General features: G+C 52.1%; 2 protein-coding genes across 4 annotated transcripts; both read right to left on the reverse strand.

Moving 5' to 3' along the window:
• Window positions 1-1,300: 1,300 nt before the first annotated feature.
• AGMAT (agmatinase (putative)) lies at window positions 1,301-6,578 on the reverse strand. 3 transcript variants are annotated; one of them, XR_012632082.1, is made up of 8 exons: window positions 4,786-6,578; window positions 4,492-4,694; window positions 3,761-3,809; window positions 3,433-3,628; window positions 2,376-2,555; window positions 2,032-2,116; window positions 1,756-1,910; window positions 1,301-1,414 (listed from the first exon to the last, which is right to left on the reverse strand). XR_012632082.1 is itself a non-coding variant. In XM_074893217.1 (7 exons), the coding sequence occupies exons 1-7, from the start codon at window positions 5,148-5,150 to the stop codon at window positions 1,837-1,839; spliced, it is 1,152 nt and encodes a 383-aa protein (XP_074749318.1). In that variant the 5' UTR covers window positions 5,151-6,578; the 3' UTR covers window positions 1,301-1,836. The 3 variants fall into 3 exon arrangements, 1 of the variants encoding a protein (XP_074749318.1); XR_012632081.1 differs by having other exon boundaries at window positions 1,301-1,596; XM_074893217.1 differs by having other exon boundaries at window positions 1,301-1,910.
• A 273-nt stretch (window positions 6,579-6,851) lies between these two features.
• PINK1 (PTEN induced kinase 1) lies at window positions 6,852-17,705 on the reverse strand. Its single transcript, XM_074893216.1, has 8 exons — window positions 17,403-17,705; window positions 15,454-15,765; window positions 14,389-14,492; window positions 12,259-12,441; window positions 11,201-11,364; window positions 9,875-10,002; window positions 8,540-8,776; window positions 6,852-8,122 (listed from the first exon to the last, which is right to left on the reverse strand). The coding sequence occupies exons 1-8, from the start codon at window positions 17,703-17,705 to the stop codon at window positions 7,862-7,864; spliced, it is 1,692 nt and encodes a 563-aa protein (XP_074749317.1). The 3' UTR covers window positions 6,852-7,861.
• Between the last annotated feature and the right edge of the window lie 449 nt (window positions 17,706-18,154).

Here is an 18,154-nt window from a genome sequence, read left to right on the forward strand (position 1 = left end):
AGAGGGAAGGAAGGAAGGAAGGAAGGAAGGAAGGAAGGAAGGAAGGCGAGGTCTTCTCCCTGCCAAAGAGCTTCCGAGGCGCACACGTACCACTGAAATAGAGCGGGAGGGGGAGTGAACCGCTGGCCTGACACTGCTAGACTTCATTTTCATTTGGCTGGAGCGATTGCTGTGGCACTCTCGTGCTCTTCCTGCAGCTTGCTGTGCAGGACCTGGCTAGGATAGGTTCTAGCCCAGTGGAAGGCGCCGGCTAACTTTTTTAAATGTTTGCAAAAGCAAAAAAATACTTTCTGGGTCTCTGCTGTCTCTTCCAATCAGAAACCAGGAGAAAACCCTTGACACATTAAAAAGAAGTGCCTAGTTGTGCTACAGCAAGGGAATTCAGCCCTGCTCCAAGTAAGAAGAGAAGGCCTATGGCCTTCAAAATAGTTTGTGTGCTGCACACCTGCTGGAATCCTTTTTTCATTTTCTTTTTAGCACAGGTAACCTCCCCTTTTAGACTGCATTTTGCTTCAGGGGTGCTTGCAGCAGTCCACCCTTGCTGGCTGTGGCCGGACGGGCACACAGCTCCCCTTTAGCTGTAACTGCCCTTCGCTGCTTTTAACCAGGTCTGACTAACTCGGCCTGTGTCGCTGTTTTCTGGAAAAACTTCTTTCACGGGCTGACGCAAACGCCAAACTGCTCTAAACCCCTTGTTTAGTTCGCTTTAGTGTCCAGTGTGGAGCACTGGGAGTTTGCTTTCTTGTAGAAGAGTGTGGTCAGAGGCTGCTTTAGGCCCGAGGTCTGCCCGCCCTCTCCCAGCAGTTGTGAGCCGTTTCCCCCACCGCCCCCATCATTTTCTAACCTGCCGCCTCCGGCACCGCTCGACCCGTATCCTATCGTCAGCAAAACGCACCTGCGATCCTGTTATGCACATGGTGGTTTGTAATCCAAAGATGGAGGAAATTCAGTCCTAGTGCACTGCTCTAGTCGGATCTGAGCGAGCCCCCACCGCTCAGAAGCTGAAGCAAAGGGATACAGGCCCCCAGTCTGAAGGTTGTACCAAAACTCCTCCCTGGAGCGAGCGTGGGGGGCAGCGGCTGCCCGCCTCCCCTCTGCTGTCCACCAAAATCCTGCTGGGAACTAGTGCACTAACGCAGCCTGAGAAGTAGGACTGAAAACTAGGTACATATTTTGCACTTTTGATACTGGGAGGGGGGGAGGGAATTAACTTATTTGGCAGATTTGTCTTTTTTATTTTTGTTTTGTTTTGTATTTGTGAACAGGCACTGATGTCATTTTGTTTTAAGACAATTACAGATTCGCAACCAAAATAAACTATTTTAATGTGTGATGAGGTGGCTCCGTGTTTCCATGTATAAACAAACCTCACCTCCGCGTCAGCTCGGATGTTCCAGGAGCAATTAAACCGCTCCTGCCGTGGGAGACACCCGGTCAGCCCTGGCAGAAATTCAGCCCCATATCCCCCTACTCTCCACCTTTGGCTGCCCTCCCTTCCTCTGCCTTCATCCTCCTGCTGCTGCAGCTTAACGGGAGGAACCTTGTACCAGCGACAGCTTTGCCACGAGCCCCCACGAGCCGGGTGAGTAATTCCAGCTGTGAAAGCAGAGGCGAAACACCATTACCCTCATCTTTTCCTTTCCTAGGCAAACTCAAAAGCGACCAGTTAAATGGGCTGTTCAAACTCAATCTGCTACCTACAGTTTGTCAGCTTAAAATTACTTTTTCTAGCGGTAAATGGCATTTATTTCTTACTGCAAAGCCCACGTTCACTGCAACCGGTCGAGGGGAACAGGCCAGGTGGGGGTCAGAGCTGCGCTGCCCCGGGAGCTGCCCTCACATTGTCTTCACGCTGGGGAGAACACACAGCATCTCGAAGAGCAGGTTTGCCCCCAGGAGGGCCGTGTTACCTAAGAAAAGACAAAAAGGGGAAAAAAAAACAAGCCATGAATGCCCAGCCGCTTTCCCCCAGGGCGGTCAGCCGCCTCTGCCAGGCACACACGTCTTACTCTCAACCACCTTTAGACTCACCAGAGACATCGTACATCGGTGCAACTTCTACAAGGTCACATCCCACTATGTTCAGGCCTTTGCAGCCACGAATAATCTCCAAAGCCTAGGGAAAAAAAAACAGATTTTGGATCAAGAAATACATCTGACCTTGTCAGGGCTCTGCTTTCCCCATATGCAGCTAAGGCCACCCAACGTATACAGACCAAATCACATCAGTTCAACATTTCCTTTCCTCACTCCTGCTATGAAATGCTCCCTAACCCTCCCTAACCCTTTGCTTTGCTGCGCTGGCAGCACAACCTCCTTTAATGGGAGCAAAAAAGTCCCCTTCCCACTGGGAAACGAAGCTGCCTCCCCCTTACCTGCGCAGGCGTGAGCCCAGCTATCTCCGGCGTCCCAGTGCCCGGGGCGTACGCGGGGTCTATTCCATCGATATCAAAACTGATGTACACGGGCTTGTCCCCCATCTGCTTCCTCACCTCCCTCATCAGCGGCACCAGGGAATTCCTCCAGCACTCTTCAGCCGGGACCACCCGGAAGCCCTGCGGGCGCACAGACACACAGGCATCCGCTCAGGGAAAGGCAGGCGAAGCAGAGCATCCCCTGCCCCGCCCCGGATTTCTGCTGGGATAAATCCTGATCCCAGAGCCAAGCTGCAGAGGTGCACCTTGAAGCACTCTCCGCTCACCGCCCCCCCTCTTATTCTCAGCTAATGGTTCGGTGCACCGGGAGCACTCGTCCTGCAAGCCAAGCGGTTTCTTTTCTTCCTGGCCAGCAGGGACAGGGAAGGGATCCTACCCCTGTATTCGGCACTGGTGAGGCCACACCTCGATTACTGTGTTCAGTTTTGGGCCCCTCACTCCAAAAAGGCCATTGAATGACTCGACCGTGTCCAGAGAAGGGCAACGGAGCTGGTGCAGGGTCTGGAGCACAGGTCTGATGGGGAGCGGCTGAGGGAACTGGGGGGGTTTAGTCTGGAGAAGAGGAGGCTGAGGGGAGACCTCCTGGCCCTCTCCAACTCCCTGAAAGGAGGGTGCAGAGAGGGGGGAGGAGTCTCTTGAGCCAAGGAACCAGCGCCAGGACAAAAGGGAATGGCCTCAAGCTGCGCCAGGGCAGGGTCAGACTGGCTCTTAGGAAGGATTTCTTTGCAGAAGGGGTTGTTGGGCATTGGAATGGGCTGCCCAGGGCAGGGGGGGAGTCCCCATCCCTGGAGGGGTTGAAGAGTCGGGTTGACCCAGCGCTGAGGGATCTGGTGGATCCCTTGAGAATGGTCAGTGTGAGGTTAATGGTTCGACTGGATGATCTTCAAGGTCTTTTCCAACCGAGATGATTTTGTGATTCTGTGAATAGCAATGACACGGGAATATTAACAGCAGGGAGAGAAAGCAGCGCTCGGCGCATGCCTGCGGCTGAGCTTACCTGGTCCCGGCAATACTTGTAAGGATCGGGGTCGTAGGAGGAGCCACGGATGCCGATCTGGACCACGCGCCTGCAGTCCAGCAGCCCTTCCTCCACACAGCGCCGGAATGGGGTCCCATGGTAGATCTTCTCCCCCAGGGCTTTGTCTCCAGTGTCTGTGTGGGCATCCACATGCACCAGTCCCACAGGACCGTGCCTGAGACAGGGTGGCCACGTCAGTCCCCACCCCGTGTGCGATGGCCCTGCCTACACCGTGGCCAGCACACCAGGAGCCTTCCCCGAGGCTCCTTCTAGGTCCTTATTCTACAGTCCCAGGTTAGAAACTTACTTTTCTGCCATGGCCTGCAGGATGGGGTACGTTATGGTGTGATCTCCACCTGCAACAGGACAGGGAAGAGGGTGTAAGGGGTGCTCAGCACTCATTACATTTGTTCCCCGTTGATTTTTTTTCCCCCCTTGCATTTATCCTGCACTTGTTTATACACCCCAGGGCTTTGTTCCCAAAGGAAAACCTGAGGCTCCCGGCTGCAGGACCCTTGACCAGGCTTATAAATAGGTGCTTGATTCACATCTGAGGACGCTGTAACTGATAACTTGCCCCTCATTACTCTATACACTCGCTTCGTTTAGCGATGCCAAGCTGCGACAGCTGGAAACTCGAACACGCGTCCAAATCACGCCTCGTGCAAAGCAGCACACGGCTGGGCACTCGCTCAAGCTTGAGGCTTTCCAGAGGGACGGAGACTGCTCTTGCTTTGGATCCTGCTCAACAGGACGCCAAAAGCATGCTGCTGATTGGATTTGCGGTTGAGCTGCAGGCTGTGTGCTGAAAGAGTCTCTTGGCTGACTTGTTCTCCCCATTTTTGTTACAAGAGACATCACCGATGGCACTCATTTCAGCAGAGAGCACGTAAATTTACCCAGGATTTACCCATGATTTAGCAGAGGACACGTTCATCGCTCACCTTCTACCGTGTTCAGACCACATGAGGGCAGGAGGAGAGGGAGTTTGGATGAGCAGAGAGGCAGCGGCCAGGCAGGGAGGCGCAGGGTCCTTACCCAAGGTGAGGGGCACGCAGCCCGAGGCCACGATCCTCTGGTAGGACTCTCGGATGAGGCAGCAGCTGTCAGGCAGGTTGTAGAGGTTCACGTTCACGTCCCCGATGTCAGCCACCCGCAGGGAGTCGAAGGGCGCTGCCCCGGTGCTGGCGTTGTACCTCCTCACCATCGCCGACTCGGCCCGGATCTGGCGCGGGCCGAACCTGGGGAGATGGGGAAAAGCTGGAGAAAATGGCAGAGCTCCCCAGGCCAGCGCCGCCCGGAGCAAAGCCTGGCAGCGGGGCTGGCCCTCACCTGGCTCCTGGCCGGTTGGATGTGCCCGTGTCTAGAGGGACGCCGACGAAAGCTGCGTCCAGTCCCTCCGCCGACGCCTGAACAGGAAGTTTCATCATGGAGCAGACCCCCACGGGCCGGGCCACCAACTGGGCGCTGGGGGGCACATTGAACTGCGAGCCCCAGCGGCAAGGGGTCCCATGCCCCTGGTGCTGGAGGAGCCCTGTGGATGCGCCGGGCGAGGAGCCAGAGGCAGCCGGGAGAGCCGGGGGCCACCGGCCACGGCGTGGGGTGGCCGCCGCAGCAAACGCAACCAGCTGGCGAGCGCGGAGCCCGGCTTCCCGGGGCAGGGGCTGGCTGCAGGCGGCCCAGAGCAGGCGTCTCATCCTGCCCCGCGGGCTCCGACCCTCTGCCCCGCACGGAGCAGAATGAGGTGCTGTGGAGCCTGCAGCGTGGTGGCAAGCACCACAGCCAGGCAGAGAGCCAGCCACCGCCGTGCCTCCCCCCGCACTCCCCAGGGCTCAAAGTGCGGCTGACACCCCGCGGCTCGGGGAAGGGCAGAGATTGGGCTTGGGCTTTGCGTTCCCCCTCCCGGCCACCCCCTTTTCCCCACAGCACCGTCTGCTTCCAGGTAAACACCGGCAACAAACACGGCAGCAAGGGGCTTCGGCTCGAGCGTCTCCGGCAAGAGCCTGCCTGGGGATCGGCATGAGAAGGCAAGAGGGACGCCCTGGGAAATGTTCCAGTTTCGCTCCTCTTGGGCATTTGCAGAAAGTAAGGCAGCACTGGTTGCATTAACAGCATATACTTTTAAACTGCACTTTACAAAAGCCCCCCGCAGTGCTGAAAAAAATCATAAAAACGTCTCATTAACAAAAGGCTGGCAGTGAAAGAAAACAAAAAAAAGTCTAACCTCAGCAGAACCGTTGACAGACCAAATGCGAGACACGAGAAGCAATAATAGGGATTTAAGAACCAGAGGCAGTGCTGCGGGACAAGCGTTTTAGGCCATTTTTGAGGACAGAGAGATGAAATGAGATGATTTCCAGGGGATGCAAGTTTCCAATGTCTGGAGTTAACCAGCAAAGATCAAACCCTGGTTGGCCTAATAACGACACGCTTGAAATCAGGTAGCTCCAGCTCCTAATTCGGCTCCCTACTTGTGTAACGATTGGACCTGGGAGGAAAATCAAGGGGGAAAAAAAACCCAGAATCTGTTCACAGGCGAAAGCCAGCTCCACACAGCTGGTCTGGATATGGAATATGTGTGTATTCCATGCCCGGTACTGCAGGGACAAGGGAAGACTCAGCGTGTCAACAAGCAGAGCTGCGCCTTGCTGACTAACCAGCTCTTGTTGGTTCAGAGAAACAGAACAAAATGAGAGGTCAGAGTAGAGATCTACCAAAAAAGTGACAGTATTTACTCTTCAAAAAACTCCAGAGACAGTGTCCAGGGAACTGGCCTCACTGCTGCAGGGGCAGAGAGCTCACAGGAGAGCGCACACACAAATCCAAGGCAGCCATCCCGGCTAAAAACACGCTGCAAGAACTCAGTATCTAAGAAAAAAACAGCAGCAGCTTTGGTTAGGGTTAGATCAAGATTCAGTAGTTCTTTTTCTGCAACTTTTTGCCCAGAGAGCTCATTTTCTGTGATTTCCCAGGCTCTGGACCTTCTTTACAGCCCCAGCAGTGTGCTGTGTTCACAGCAAGAGGAGCAGGGCCGTTCCCTGGTCGGCAGTTTCGCACTGTTGCCGAACAAGACGCCGTTTCAGCGTGCAAGACCTCGAGGGCACGTTACCGTGTGACGCTTAGGGATGTCAGCCATTGGACACACGATGTCATCAGCCTGGAAACTGCAGGAGCAGCCAGGGATTTACCATTCAGGAGAGTACGTAACAGGCACATTCACGAGGCAAGGTCCGTCCCTCTTCAGGAAACTTCACTTGGTGGAATAAAATAATGTGGAAAGAGCTGAATGATCTTTTCCAACACCACTGAACCAGGGCTACGCTGCCCCCAAGGCTTCCACAGCCTAAAGCCTGGATCCTGTGAGCGGAGACGAACTAGATTTACAGAACCCACTCAGCAGAGCTTAATCTTCAATTTATTGTGCAACAAGCATAAATAACTTTCTCCCCAAGTTCCTCTAAACACAATTAACAGACACGAAATCAAATGATGTTTTCATAAACACAACTGTTGTTGTTCAAACATCGACGTCTCCTATCCTCCCTGACCAAAGAATATTACTTCATTGCTCAACAGAAAAAAACAGGTCAGTAAAGCAGAAGAGCATCACACTAAACTCTTTAAGCAGGCACTGCTGCTCAGCCCCGATCCATTTGCAGTGTTATCCCTAACTAGACACAGTTTCACTCAGCCTTGGACCCCGCGGCAGCAGTCACTGCACAACTACAACAGTCAAGAAACAAATGTAAGTGGGTTTGGGTTCAATGGGCTTCCGCTATTTTGCGTACAACTAGCGAGGTATTTGATGGTGCGTTATCCTAAGAAGCGAGCAGCTCCTGACGCTCATGTTACCAGGCAGCACCTCACTCGGAGGCTTTCAGGCTGTCATTTTATAGCAAGATCCGTCTGTGGCTGCAGAGGAATATCCTCTTAAGACCACTGCTGGTTTCCCTAAGAAAAGAAAGATTGCTGTCCCTTCGTCAGCTCGGCTTTCTCAGTGTATGGTTTAAATCCGTGACACTTCTGTGCAAAAAGCAGCTAAACAAGTGCTTCCTCCCACACACACCCTCTTCTGAAAGGGAACTGGCTTCATCCAACACACAAAACTTAAAAGTGAATTAAGAATTCCCAAATGTGAGTAAAACCAACCACGCACCTCAGGACACCTGCAAGGTCCACACACCCTCATACTAAGAGAGTAATGAAGCAAGGGCATTTCCTCTAGCAGGGAGAGAAAAGCAGTGTGTACTAACACTTGCTAGAGATAAACTCAACCTCTTAAACACAGGCCTGCAGTTTTGTTCCCTAAAGCACTACATGATTCCAGGCAGACAGAAAAAACAAATTCCTATGTGCCTTTAGAAAGTGCTGTTTATCTATTGCACGGTCCTGGCCCAGGTGGTACTCATCACTCAGACCGGCTTCTCCAGGCCAGCAACAGGAATATTGCTGCCCAGAGGTCTTCATACTCAAGGTTTGCCAAAAAGCACATCTTCATTTTGGTTTCTACCCGGCTTTTATCCACCAGTCCATCCATGAGCAAAGCGGCCGCAGACTGGCAGAGCAGCCAGGCGATCATCTGGTCGGGTTTCAGAGCCTTGGATGCTAGAACGCTTTCACCCCAGAGGCTTAGGTGAAGCACGTTAGCAGCAATTCTAGCAGACAATCTCTGCAAAAAAAGGAGAGGGAAGGTTAGCTGACCCTGCTGCACCTGCCTCACATCACTAGCGTGGAGCATCTACACTGCCCAAGGTCCCCCAGGCCTCCTCTAAGGCACCACACGGTTGCTGTGAAATAAAAACCTTGCTGTGACTATTAATATCAGGCACCTGCATGTAACCCCCCAATTCAAGGTCCAGTCCCTAACACAAACATCCGCTGAAATCCCTGAAACTATCGAGTGCCACACGTGAGGGGCTGCACTGCGCTTCAGCAAAGACTTTTTGTTTGTCTCCGATCGTTACCTAGACTGCAGCCATACCCGGGTTACAGTCCTGCACCCGTAGCCCTCCAGGGCGAAGGGATCTACAAACAACACTCCCGAAGACCAGTTAGACTTGGCTTCTTCAAGACAACAGTTTCTTACCTTGTCGGGATCCCTCTGGAGTAGCATCTTTATCACTTGCTTCACCTCGCGGGGCACACGATCGGGCAGGCCTGGCAGCTGGTCTTCACGGTAACTTCTGCTTTCCAGAGTCGAGTCCCCGTGGCCATAGAAAGGATTGGCCAGGCCAAGGATTTCATAGGCGATCGCTCCAACAGCCCAAGCGTCGGCTTTGCTGTAGTCGATCACCGTGCCTGGGCCAGGTGACGCTGTGATCACCTGTCACAGAGATGGGGATGTTCCAACAACCAGCTCTAGTGTGGGCTCTGGGCTGGAACTAATTTTCAAGGGTTGATTCAGCATTTCTGCTGTAATAAACTGAGAGAGACTGAAACCAAAGCTATATTTCATCTAAATGTCTGGCATAAATATTCCCTATTGGCATGCCCTAAGCCTTTGGCACTGCTCAGCTCACCAGGACACTGGGAGGAGCCTGGTCCTTGCGCCTAGGCTTTAGTCACTGCCCCTGACCAGCATTCACAAAGTCCCGAGGGCTATTTCATGCTGGGATCTCAGACAGACAGGAGCAGCCAACACCCCACAGCACTCAGGAAATGCGAGGCAAGGTGCTGCAGGCCAAGCGGGCAGTTAAGGGTGCCTGCGCTTTTATTACAGTTATCATCAGAGAAATAAAAAGGAACTGTAAATCATTTCACAACCACCTTGAACTTCACCCAAAAACTACTGTCGCAACACTGCATAAACTTCTTTAATAGCTACATAGAAAGGGGCCTGAGAAAAGACTAAAGAGCAAAGTTTTTGTGGGAAAGGTCAATTCTGCCTCATAACACCGACTGATTACATTCCACCTTTTCGCGCTCAAGGTGTCTGTTCGACAACTGCTCAGCACAGGTTTAAAAACAACTTTTTTTATGAGCACAGAGATGTTTAACAAGCGTAACGCAATTTAGGACATGGACCTCCTACGCCGCTTTAGGGGACACGGCTCTCCCTGACGGACGCAGGGTGAGATTAGTTATGCAGTAACCAGCTACGGGTGCTGCCTTGCGTGACCGAGTTACGTCAGTCAGCAGGAACGGGCAGAAAACGATCGATCTGATCGCAGAGGCTTTCAGCAGGTATTACCATGAACACACACCAGCGGGGACCACGTAAGCAAGTATCGGTGTGTGCATGTGGGGGAAGGCTCAAGGACAAATCACAGCAAAGCGACGTGCACGCAGCCCCTCCACTGCTTCTAGACCTAATCCCACCCTTTTTCAAGTTCCTATCGCAGCTGGGGCTGAAACTATTTAGTCCTGACAGCAGGACAAGCAGACAAGCAGCAACACAAGGCATTACCACAGGGGGATTTACCTCGGGTGCCATAAGACAGCCGTTGCCACCCCGATCCACGTAGGAGCTGGTGAAAGGCAGTCTCAAGCCAATGTTTTCATCTGCCAAACAGCAGCCGAAGTCCGTGATCACCAGCCAGGGGCAGCCAGCTGCAAACAACACAGGGCTACCAGAGTTAGGTCTGGGAGGACGGGGCTGTAGTAAACACCACATCACATGGACACCAGAGACAGTCTTCAGGAACAATCTCAATACCCCCAGGAATCAGCATGACCACACGCTGTCTTCCTTCTTTGCCTCTGTATTATTAGGTTGTTATTCCATTTCCTCTTTAGAGGATAATACTGCTCCCCATGGAACGTGTGTCTCACAAAATGTTGCAGATACCATAAAATTGAAGACACATAAGGTTAGAAACTCATCCATGATGGAGGAATATATTATTTTTTTTTCTGTTTTTATCTATAGGAAAAGCTATCAACAGGCACATACATACTTAGCTATAGCAAAAGGCTGGAGAAATTTTGCATTAGTTAACAGTCCTTGTCCTGATGACAAGTCAAACATTGCAAAGCAGAATCATTACTTCTCCAGACTCTGATACAGAAAAGTCGATGCTTTCGATCATTCCTAACCACAGTCAGGATAGTTCCTTCAACAAAAGAAGGATGGCATTAGTATCGCTGAAAACCTTTCACGGCTGCTGTACCAAGACCTTTAATTACACAGATCTGGCTGCCTGCTATTGTTTCCTGAACATTTAAATCTCAATCACCCTGAAAAAGAGCTCAGGTAATTAAAATCTCAGTTAGAGAGGCTGACAGGAGAACAAGCCGATGAAAACGCTGCTTTTGGCTTTAACACTGTGGCTCCCCTCGCCTTCCAAGTGATGTTTCATCATCCCAGGGTGCAGCACTATTAACCTGACCATGAGGTGGGATTTTAAGAACTGCCCTGTGCTATGTGGCTGCTGAGAGATGCCAGAGCCAGGAGCCTGAAGCAAATGTGGTGTTACAATACGCCCATCTGCCCCAGCTGACGTTCGCTGTGCTTGTGCAACGCATCTCCTCAGCAATACACTGTGTCTCTCCATCTGATTACAGCACAACGCTGCTTTCAAGTCCACTTTAATGATCCAAACCTGAGGCACAGACAGAATAACTGACTTCCCCAGCACGGCAGCGACAGCAAGCAATAAGCTAAAAACTAAACCCGAGACTCTTCAAAGGGTTTGATGCTCGTTTTTCCCCCAAACGCACGCCTGGGTAAAACTTCTGTGAATACTGACACGACTGCATCACTTCTGTGCATGACTTAATTGGCATTTATACTCAGCAATCTACGTACCAGAATCAAATTCAACCAGGATGTTGTCAGACTTCAGGTCTCTGTGTGCTATTCCATGTCGAACAAGATGGTCCACGCCTTCCAAGAGCTGTAAAATCATCATCGTGGAGAGACAAACATCCGGACTGCTCTCCCTCAGATACTGGCGCAGCGTGCACGGATAACTGCTCAAAACAAGGAAAACCTCTGAATTAGCATCCTGGAAGCTTATTGCTTGTGGTTCAACCTCGGTGCTGTCTGGTTGGGGATATGGCATGCTCGCGTGTGCCAAATTCTTCCTGACCTCCACGATGCCTTCCCACCTCCCAGCCTCAACCTGACACGCTCCCCTGGCTGCTGTTCTCAAATCCTGTTTTGCAACAACACCCACCACTGAATTTTCAGCGTTCTCGCCCGAGTTCAACCGTGAATAAAAGAAGCCTCTTAAACAGCACGGCGAGAGGCTCCAGGTATACAGTGGTCATTACAGGGTTTTACGGACTAGTGTTCTATTTTGCATGAAAGAGGCAGCAGATTAATAATGCAGATCATATGAGCAAAATGAGCTGCGCTAATCAGGAGAAAGAACATATTCTGGAAATACAGACAGGACAGAGCACTTCTCCAGAGGCAGGCAGAACAAAAGAGTGGGAAACAGAAGGTGCTTTTATGTCAATGCCGCTGCAGTACCCATTCAAAACCAAAACCCAACTGAGAAAGTCAGAGATGCTGGGCAATAACAAATCTCATTACCGATTCTACTCTGTCTCTAGCAGCGTGTTCAGACTAGGGGTGAAGTTCGGACTTAGAAGGGCAGACAAATGGGGACAAGCTCCACATTTCTTACTGTAATGTGGGGTAATTATTAAAAAGAATGGCTTGTCTTCATTGTTGAACAAGAGTTAAAATCTCAAGGACTTGGAATGGGTCTTAGGAGGCGTTTCCAAGAGCATACTCTGCTTTTTGGCAGCAGCCCAGGCCAACTCTTTGCAAGGACCCGTGTAGCAGCAGAATATACAGCCCTGCAGGGCAGTGTCACAAAAAGCCCGAGTCGCATTAACAAGCTGCTCTCTGCCTACTTCTTCATCACCAAGAAGAGCGTGCGGCTGTGACCGATCCCTCTGGGGTTCAGGCTTAACGGAAGAACATCGGGATAGTCTGCGAAGGCTCCAGGCAGCAAAGGGACAGAGGATGTGAACGCTCGGATCACCTGGATTATATTCGGATGAGGCTGCAACTTCTTCCTCCCAAGGACAGGTTTTCTGCACAAAAATACAGGTATCACCGATTACATCGATCTCTTGGTCAGTTCTGATTTATCACAGACACATCTCTCTCATTTCTGAAATTACTTTTCATTAATATGGCCCGTCCTCCCCACCACAGGGTTCCAAAGCAGTGTGCAAACACGTTTATTCTGCAGTGAAAACCTTACTAGAAAGAGCATTAAGGCTGTTCAGTACAGATTACAGGACTGCTCATTAAGCAAACATTCAAACGTTCACATCCCGGAAACCATCAGGTTAGAAAGAAGGCGGACAGCAACCTCCCTGCCCGCACGGCCCGTTTCCTAACCAGCGCCTCAGCCCGGCGTTTCCCGCGGGGGTGCAGAGCACCCACAGCCTGAGCAGATCCACCGCTGGAGCGGGCAGGTCCCAGCACTTTCTCTGGAGTTCAAAATCTACCCCGGTGCTTCCCACAGCACAGCAAACCATCGCCAAGGCAGCGCCGTCCGCCGACACAGCAGCGGAGGGTACTTCAGGACTTCACCTGTGGCTGTTAGGAGGAGTCTTTTGAAACTGGATTTCCCTATATACAATGGTTGAACAGGAAATATTGGTGCTTTACCAGCGCAACAAAAGAAGCTTTGCTGGAAACCCTTACACTTAACACGCAGCCTTTAATTTTATTCAAACCCTACTAGCCCTTCCACGCTGCTGACAAAGGCAGAGCTAGTCACAGGCTGCTTCTCAGTTCAAAAAGAACTACAATAGCTTTAAAGAAAAAAAAACCAAACACAATTACTTTGTTAGACGTAAAATAAAGGTCAACTTCACACTAAGCATATCAATTTAGACCCTCTATTTTATGGCGCAGGCAGGAAGCACTCACTACAATGAAAAGCAGGTTACCTATCTGTATCTGCAAAACAGATCTCTCTCCTCTCTCATCCCCTGAATGTCAAATATCCCTTTGGCTGCTCTGCTGCACTGATGTACCACACAGCATTCATTATTCATTTGTATTGGCAGCCGAGATGTATTTGAAATTTAAATCAGACAATCTGGACTGCGGACTTCATTGTTTCAAATCAAACAAAAAGATGCGTTTTTGAACAAAAAGACAGCTAACTTGAGATAATTTAAAAGTTTCTGTGCGATTTTCCACCTTCGTGTTGTTTGCTCACTTCTCACTTGGGTGAAAGAGTGGGAACCGAGTCATTTTCCATTTTCTTTCTCACCAGTTTCCCTGCACTAGAACAGTTTCCACCTCCCTGCCCAGCACCCATTGTACAACCAAACCAGTTTTAAAATAGTACAGTCTAATTGTTTCACAGTCCAATTGTTTGATGTTTAATAGTCAAGTTGTTACTGATTGTAGGTGTGTATTTCTGTAATTAAAAAGCACCACGATGCACATTTAAATGATGTTTAATCAGAAGGAGCTGCTCCCAGCCTTTAACTCTGCAGATATCAGTGCATTTTACACACGGGGAAACTGTGCCTGGCCACAGTCACCTGTCAGGACCCCAGCTGGTCCCCAATTATTGCCGTTCCCTTCCGACAATCCAAGCCGGTGCAGTTTAGCGGTAGGTATTCCCTGCACGCCAACAAGCCGTGCCACAATCTGCTCCTCAGAGTAAACGAGACTGTGATAAATCACTGTTTGAACAGCGGTATTGCTATGCGGTGTCCTACTTGTGCTGGAGAAAAGCACACCGGAGAAAAATGCCCACGGCAGCCAGCAGCCCGTCCCTGCGTGATGTTTGAGGCGCACAGCGCTTCTGAGGGCACTGTCACTTAGACAAAACACACATACAAGCCTCCCGAGCCATTAATAATCCCAAGGCTTCATTTTTATCTACTTTCAGGAACTATTATAGAAACCTCTGGCCATCTTCTTAACGGTACAGATGTGCTGCAAAATTAGATGGGTAAAATTAGCACGTCCCCGTTTGCGACCCGCCGCCGTTTCCACGGTGACCGTACCTGCGGCCAGCGACGGCTCCGTACTCTCCGGCCAAGGCCACCCCTGTGGCTGGAACAAGCTCTCGGCCCATGGCATCGAGGATGGCTTCGCTTGACGAACCCGCCTGTAACAGCAAATACACACCACATTGGGTTAAGCTCCAAAATCATCCAACCTCAATACAGACTGAAAGCAGATAATCCTGATGCTGGCACTGTACCTGGAGTTAGATCAGCTAAGTCTAGAGTGAAGGGACTCCCTTCTCTACTTTGAAAATTGGGGAAGGCAATTAATTACTTAAGTGGCAAGGCCTTTACTTGCAGAAAGAAATCCATTTGTCTCTTCAAATGCATCCTCGACTGTTAGCACGCTGAGCTATACATTAACACTCACTTTCAACCTTAAAACCTGACTGGAAAAGTCCACAGCTAAATGCCAGGGTATTTCTGGAGCCCAAGGGATTTCAGATGTTGGCATTTTGGAAGACTCTCTTAGAATATCCACTTCTCACATCAAGTGCCACAATAACTCTTCAATGGGAAAAGCCACGTGGATTTTTTTAAATGTGGGATAGCCACCTTGAGGGGTTGGATCACCAGAGTCAAAACACTAGTGCAGATCTCGCCCATCCACTTCCCGGCACGGCCACCCAGTGCACAGGTTACTGCCGCACCCCCGCCACCACTGACTCACACCTCAGCTGCACGGTGCAGAGGAAAATCTCTCTCTGTCCTGACACTGACGAGGACACCGATTCCTAAAGCTCCGGCAGCTGTGGCTTTCCCATTCTTATACCTTACCAGCACAGCCAGCTTCAGAAAAGCTTTTCTTCCAAAACCATCACCTCCACATCCAACAACTCCACCACCAGCAGCTCTCAATGCCGATTCCAGAGCAATGATGAACGCTAATTACCTTGCTCTGGGACTGTTCGCTAACAATCAACGTCTCCAGTGTCACATATCAACAGCTTTGTTTTGACACACTCATCGTGCGCTACATAATTAGCACTTTCAACACTTAAGCATTAAACATTTCAACCAGACTTTCCCAGTGACAGACAAGATTAAGAACTGACTCCTTACCGAAATGTTCCACATCATTTTGATAGCTAACGGAAAAGCCTCTTTCGGTTGGTGTTTCTCTACAGGCTCCTCTTCAGCCACTTGTGAAGCCGAGCCATGATCCCGCTGCAGGGCTGGCCCCCGCCCCGCGAGACGGCTGCTCTCCGCACACCCCTGACGATCGTGAGAGAAAGGAATAGCTGCCTCGTACACAGCGGCGCTGCAGCCCTTCCCGATGGGTTGGCCGATGAGATACTCCTCCAGCTTGAAGCCCTGCCAGCGGAAGGAGCTCAGGGGATCTTTCTGCGGCTTGTTCTTTCCAACAAACACTGTCTGAAACGAGTAAGAAAAGACAACAATAAAAAACCCACTCAAATTCTTATGGGTCCCTTCCAACTTGAGATGTTCTATGATTCTAAGTTATTCAAGACTTCCCAACGAAGAACTCCCTTACTGTTCAAGCGATACTACATGTCCCGTTGGGTTGGTCCAGCCTGAAAGCCACATTCAGGCTCTAACCATTAGGCTCAAATCTCTGTAACCACAGGGAAAATTTGCAGACTGTGTATTTTTGTCTGAAACAAATCACCCCTAAAACCGTCTTTACCAAAGATGCCCTTTCTGATGGTGCTGTAGATGCATGGGAAGAGGAGGAATGGGGAGAGGGAGTCATTTGCTAACCTGGAACATAAATATGTTTTGTAAAGGCAAGTCTAACTAAATACTTCTAAAAAGAGATGCACTATTACACTTTTCTCCCCCTCCATAAATAAATCAGGAAAACAGCATTTAAAAGAAAATCCAATTAAGAGCAACAACAGATGGAAAAACAATGCCCTAAGCTTTTGTGGCAGCCGACTAAAAAGGGTTGGTTAGAAGAAGAGTGAATCAGTGATGGGAGAAAGCTGGGGGAGGAAATCAAAAGAGGCAAGAGGAAACAAAGCACAGGAGGGCTGTTCTGGAGTTGAACCACAGCTTTCACCATCCTACAGGTCCACAGCTGTCACCTGGACCGATACAAACCAGCACACTTCTCCATGAGCTACAACCCTGACCCGCCCGTGGCTGCCCTAGGGATGTGTCCTAGGGCAAAATGACACAGATTCAGGGATAGTGGATGGGGAAAGACAGAAAATTTGTTAAATTTATTTGTTAACTACTAATTAATAAATTTGTTAACTACCCAGCCAGGGCAAGGGGGAGAAAGCATCCTGAGAAACTTCAGGGAAAGGCATAACCTCCATGGGAACGTTTGTCTGCGGGTTAGCGGGGCAGGTGACAGCTGGCTCGGAGCACCAAAGGTCTATTTTTACCCATGAAATATGTTGAGCACCGTCCATCCCCGGTGCCCTGCCAGCACGGCCCAGCCCAGCCTCGCAGGGCTCCCCTCTGCCTCAGGGAGAGGGGACGGACACGGGGGCTTGATGCCAACCTCCTGCAACATGAGACCCCCATGAGGTGACAGCGAGGGGCTCCCCACAGTGAGGACCCCCCCAATAACCTGCTTTAGGGTGGTGAGGGGTTACTTCTCCAGTACCCTATTTTTGGGGAGGAAGAGGTGGCTGTGGGGCTGCCCACAGCAGGGCCCCCTTCAGGGATGTGCCTGAGGGCAGCTCAGAGCAGTCTCATCAAAATTCCTTGGGGGAGACACAGAGGTGTACCTGAGGTGCTCCCCACAGCAAGGACGCCCCGTGCCCTTCATGGGGGGTGTCTGAGGGGCTCCCCACACCAGTGACCTCCCCTCCCCTTCATGGGTGTGTCTGAGGAGCTCCCCACATCAATGACCCCCCCTCCCCTTCATGGGGGGTGTTCTGAGGGGCTCCCCACAGCAAGGACCCCCCGTGCCCTTCATGGGGGGTGTCTGAGGGGCTCCCCACACCAGTGACCTCCCCTCCCCTTCACGGAGGGTGCCCCAGCGGGAGGCCCGGGCCTGGGGGTCCCGCAGCAGCCCCCCCGAGGGGACGCCGCACCTGGATGTGTCGGCACGCCGCCTCGGCCCGTCGCTGCTCCTCCAGGCGCGGCTCCACCAGCCCCAGCGCCACCGCCAGCGCCAGGCAGGCCCCGCCGCGGCCCCGCCGCGCCACAGCCGCCAGCCCGCCGGCCGGGCCGCGCAGGAGGCGGCGAGCGGCCGGCAGCCAAGCCAGCCAGGGCCGCCATGGCGGGGGCGGCGGGGCGAGCCGGGGGTCGGGCCGGGGGTCGGGCCGGGGGACGCGGGGCGGGCGGCAGCGCGGCAGCAGCCGCAGGGCCCGGGCCAGCAGCAGCCGCACCGCCATGGCCGCCGCTGCCTCAGTGGGTGGGGCGGGGCGAAGGGGCGGGGCGATGGGCGATGGGCGGGGCGAGGGTCAGGCCGGGGGCGGAGCAAGGGGCGGGGAGTTTCCCCCCCCCGCCAGCGCACGGCAGAACGCCACGCCCCCTCCCCGGCCCGCTGCTTCCCCGCCGGGGCGGGCGCGGTGCGAGGAGCGGGCAGAGCCCGGGGCAGAGCCCGGGGCAGGGCCCGGGGCACAGCCTGGGCACGGCAGAACGTGGCTTGCACACGACAGAACATGGCTTGTACATGGCAGAACATGGCTTGTGCACGGCAGAACGGGGCTTGTGCACAGCAGAACATGGCCTGTGCCTGGCAGAACATGGCTTGCGCACAGCAGAACATAGCCTGTGCCTGGCAGAACATGCCCTGTGCACAGCAGAACATGGCTTGTGCCTGGCAGAACATGGCCTATTC

This window comes from Strix uralensis, chromosome 23 (assembly GCF_047716275.1).
Source record: "Strix uralensis isolate ZFMK-TIS-50842 chromosome 23, bStrUra1, whole genome shotgun sequence".
NCBI classification, from domain to species: domain Eukaryota; kingdom Metazoa; phylum Chordata; class Aves; order Strigiformes; family Strigidae; genus Strix; species Strix uralensis.

Excerpts from the sequence above, each read along its gene's own strand:
- AGMAT (XM_074893217.1), bottom strand. The coding sequence starts at position 5,150 with ATGAGACGCCTGCTCTGGGCCGCCTGCAGCCAGCCCCTGCCCCGGGAA. Across the intron at positions 2,556-3,432 it reads ACAAGTATTGCCGGGACCAG|GGCTTCCGGGTGGTCCCGGC; the intron begins GTAAGCTCAGCC and ends GTGCGCCCGCAG. Across the intron at positions 1,911-2,031 it reads ACCGATGTACGATGTCTCTG|GTAACACGGCCCTCCTGGGG; the intron begins GTGAGTCTAAAG and ends GTCTTTTCTTAG.
- PINK1 (XM_074893216.1), bottom strand. The coding sequence starts at position 17,705 with ATGGCGGTGCGGCTGCTGCTGGCCCGGGCCCTGCGGCTGCTGCCGCGC. Across the intron at positions 12,442-14,388 it reads GGAGCCGTCGCTGGCCGCAG|AAAACCTGTCCTTGGGAGGA; the intron begins GTACGGTCACCG and ends ATTTTTGTGCAG. Across the intron at positions 8,777-9,874 it reads GCTGTCTTATGGCACCCGAG|GTGATCACAGCGTCACCTGG; the intron begins GTAAATCCCCCT and ends TCTCTGTGACAG.